Source organism: Bison bison, unplaced genomic scaffold (assembly GCF_000754665.1).
Source record: "Bison bison bison isolate TAMUID 2011002044 unplaced genomic scaffold, Bison_UMD1.0 scf7180017864343, whole genome shotgun sequence".
In the NCBI taxonomy this organism is placed as follows: Eukaryota; Metazoa; Chordata; class Mammalia; order Artiodactyla; family Bovidae; genus Bison; species Bison bison.
This window is the reverse complement of record NW_011494915.1, coordinates 4,437,541-4,441,558: the sequence shown is the minus strand read 5'-3', so window position 1 is coordinate 4,441,558 and position 4,018 is coordinate 4,437,541. Positions and strand designations below refer to the sequence as shown.

Sequence of the window (4,018 nt, the reverse complement as noted above, 5' to 3'; positions counted from 1 at the left end):
ACACACACACGTAGTTGTTGACCCCGTCCACACAGGTGGCGTTGTTCTCGCAGTCGTTGTCCTCGCAGTCGTCTGGGTTGATCTCACACCGCTGCCCCTCGAAGCCCAGAGGGCAGGAGCAGCTTTGGGGATGCGTGGGTGGGGTCAAGGGTCAGGGAGCGGCAGAGGGGAAGGCGGGGGTGGGAAATACAGTCAGTCAGGTTTCTCCTCTGGCTGGGAGTCCGAGGCCGTTCTTGGGGCACACAAGGCCTGGAGTTCTGAGCAGGAAGACCTTTAGGAGCCTTAGGGGCATTTCTGATAGCCCCCTGCCTCCAGTCTCTCCTGGCCCTGGGTGGCTGCCTTGCCTGGGGGCAATCCTACGGCAATGCCTCCTTCAGGGCCCCCCCAGCTCGCAGTGGTAGAGCTTTAACTCTTGTCTTCTAAGCGACCCTTCAGCTATGATCTATGTCTAGTCTCTTTTGTAGACAGAGAGAGAAACAGCGTAACAAACTCTGTACTTTTTTTTGTGACTCAAGGGCAGCTTTTTAATCCGGAGCAGGAGCAGGACTTAGTGGCCAAGATCAGGCTTTGCAACCAGGTTTCCTGGGTTAAATTTCGTATCTGTTTCATCATCTGTTGACTGGTGGTACTACCTACCTCCAGGGTGGTTGTAGGCATTAAATGAGATTATACAAGGAAACACTTAGAGGGGTACACAACACAGTAAACCATGTCAGCTAGATTTTGTTCTAGACAAAACCACACACGTCCTTAACCTTCCCTCAGGGATGCCACTGCTCCTTCTCATATATCCCTGCTACTTCTGAGCCCCCTCCTGCTTCTGGAAGACGAGGGAGTCGGGTGGGAGGACACCTTTCCTGCCAACGCTTTCTGGTTAAAAACACCATAGACCAGCATGACACAATTCCTTAACGTGTCCCTGCAGTGTTAAACCTCTTGTATATAAACCTCATTCCCTCTCCTCTGCCTGGCCTTGGCCACAGCCCCAGGGTCAGGCTGCACTGCCCGATAATAAGTCAGAAAAAAAATCAGTCAGTATTGATGAAGGCTGGGCAGATGACAAGGGGCGAGGGGAGTTGAGAGGGTGCAGGTGGAAGATGAGAGTCTGATTAAATGAAATTAAATGAACGATGCAGGAATCTCACTCTTCCTGTGGGCCACCCACCTCATCAGAGACCAGGGTCCTGTGTTCCAGCTCAGACCAAGAATCCCAGGCCTCTCTCCATTTGAAACTAAACTAATAGAAAGTGGATTTTTGTGGTCTTATTTTTTTTGTTGTTGTTTTTTCCCTGCACCATGTGGCTTGTGGGCTCTTAGTTCCCTGACCAGGGATCGAACCCAGGTCCATGGCAACGAAAGCCCAAGTCTTAGTCACTGGACCACCAGGGAATTCCCTTAGAATCCAAATTAACATCCTTTTTTCTATGACCTGAAAAGTGGGTCACATTTTCTACAAAAGGCAGGCAGAAGGATTCTTGGGTCTGAGCTCTTCAACTCTTCATGGAGCAAAATAAATGACTCTAACTCCTTTCTTTTTTCTTCTTCTTCTTTTTTCTCTTCGGGACCCTGGGCATTCATGAAGAAGGTCATTTCTTCAGAGCCACACGGGGGCGGGTTTCTGAAGATCTTAAACCATAGCGTTGTCTATTTTCCTGATATGAGTTATTTTCCTCTGACTCTCCCCGGAGAGCACTTAGGACTCTTAGGACTGCGTGAAAGTGGGGTAAGAAGGGGCTGGTCCAGGGAGCGGAGGTTGCTCATGGACTGGACCAAGGGTGGAAACGAGGTTAAAGTCTCTTTTGTCCTCACCGGAAACCTGGTGGGAGGTGGGGGGAGGAAGGAGGAGGGGATGTCAAAGATGTCTCAAGAGCAATGTGTTAGCTGTGTGGACAGACAGCAAGTCACGCCTGTCCAGCCAACCCTGCCAGCCTTTGCCTGTTTTGTGAGCAGACAGTCAAAGCGTCAAGACTGGAGAAGCATCTGGATTAAGAGGTAGGTGATGCTTCCAGAATTCTGACTAGTCAGAGGCGTCATGGATTGAATTGTGTCCCCTCAAAAAGATATGTTGACATCTTAACCCCCCTCCCCCGAGCCTCGGAATGTGACCTCATTGGGAAACAGAGTCATTGCAGCTGTCATGAGCTAACTGAAGATGAATTGACGTTGGAGTGGCGTGGGCGCCTAATCTCACGTGAGTGGTGTCCTTGTAAGAAGCCGGTCATGTGGACGCAGACCCAGGGAGAAGGCTGCGTATGCAGCCGAAGGCAGAGACTAGAGCGACACAGCTGCAGGTCAAGAAACACCAGAAACTGCCAGCAACCATCAGCAGCTAGAAGGCGAGAGAGGGGCCCCGCCGGGTTTCAGGGGGGTGTGCCCCTACCGCCTGAGCCGTGTGAGAAGCCATGCTTTGGTTCCAGGCCCTGGAGCCTGTGGTCCTCTGTTATGGCAACTCTAGGTCACTGAATAGAGGGACACGGGAGCAAAGCCACCCGACAGGGGCCCTCCCTGTGCCAGCCTACCAGGTGCTGCCCTGGGTGGTGGGGTGAGGTGGGGGATCCCACACAAGCTATGCCATCCCAGGATGAGGGCCTCATTGCCTGAGCCCTGCATCCCATTTTCCAAATCCTGTAGGTCTGGGCTGTTTTCCTTGAAAATTAAGTCCTAAACAATCCAGTTCATTTGGATTTCCTCGGTGATGGAGAGTGCAGACAGACCTTCCGCATCCCTGCAAAGAGGGCAGTGACACCTGCAGGGGCGCCCCTGCCTCTTGCGGACGACGACGCGGGTCCCGGGGCTGCGGGTGGGGATGGGGCCAGGCTCCCCAGGCCTGGAGGAGTGCTTCCTGACTGAGGCCACGTGGCCACTGCTGCGCGAGCTCTGGGTGGCTTCTCCTCACGTCCACTCTCAGTGGGGGAGAGTTTGGCCCGCTGCAGGCAGGAAGATGAGCTCTGCCTTGAATTTCGCTTTTCCAGAGTTGAGTTTGATGGGGCTGACTTGGCAGATGGCTATGTGGGCGGCTGTCTTCCCCAGGGAGAACCTGGAGCCCAGAAGCTGAATTTCTTTCACAGACCACATAGTAACCCAGCCAGGGGGCCTGTGGTTGTTCATTGTTTGTGCCCTGAGTGCTCTGACCTCCTCACACAGCATGGCACCCAGTGCCCCTTCCTTTGCTGCCTGGCCCCCTGGCTCTTTGGGGGTGCCCCATGGGCCCGCTCCCCCGATCTGCTCTTGCCAGGGTAGGGCCCAGGAAACGGCATCAGCAGGCAGCAAGGGGTGGGTGGGAAGCAGGAAGGGGCCAGAGGTTTGGCAGAGGCCCAGAGGGCCAGCTCCAAAGACAGGGATGAGAAAAATATCTAAGTGGCTTTTACCTTTTTTCTTCCTGAGCTCTTAATGCCAGGGAGGAAACAGGCAGGGTTGGAAGACTCAGGAATGAGTGTCAGGATATGTGACTCAGAGCAAATCAATCTCCATGCCTCAGTTTCCCCATCTATTAAACGGGGATAGGAACTACCTGTACTGGATACGGTCCTTGGGAGGATTTAAATGAGATTTAGAGTTAAGTGCCCGGCACATATGAACATGTAATCAACACAGGAAAGAATAGTAGAATTTCCAGGCTGGCAGGTTTTTTGAGCTATTGATTATCCTATCCTGCTCCGACTTCAGCCAGCAACTGTAGCTTCCCTTGGAGACCTCCTGGCTCTGGAGACAGACTCCCTGAATTCAGATGCCAGTCTGAACACTTTCTGTGTAACTGCAGACGAACAATTTATCCCTTTGATGCCCTAACTTCCTTATCTGTACAAAAGGGATAGCAGTAGCTGCCTTATAGGGAAGGCAAAGCCTTAAAGTCCTTCATATCGAGGGCTGGGTGGAGTGAGGCTGCAGGAGGCATGGAGCCGGGTTTCCTCCGCCTGCCGCAGAGTCTCGGGGCAGACTGAGGAGGGAGGCCCAGGGCAAGCTGTTACCTGAACCCACCCTTGTGGGTCTCGCTCAGGTGGCAGGTGCCTCCGTGCAG

General features: G+C 53.2%; 1 protein-coding gene across 1 annotated transcript in view; it reads right to left on the bottom strand.

The window, feature by feature from the left end:
* Window positions 1-4,018, bottom strand: part of SLIT3 (slit homolog 3 (Drosophila)) — a 928,626-nt gene that overhangs the window by 33,143 nt on the left and 891,465 nt on the right. Inside the window, exons 29-30 of the mRNA XM_010854582.1 lie at window positions 3,969-4,017; window positions 3-122 (exon numbers count right to left, since the gene is read on the bottom strand). Coding sequence (XP_010852884.1) covers window positions 3-122; window positions 3,969-4,017 — 169 coding nt within the window. The remainder of the gene's footprint in view (window positions 1-2; window positions 123-3,968; window position 4,018) is intronic.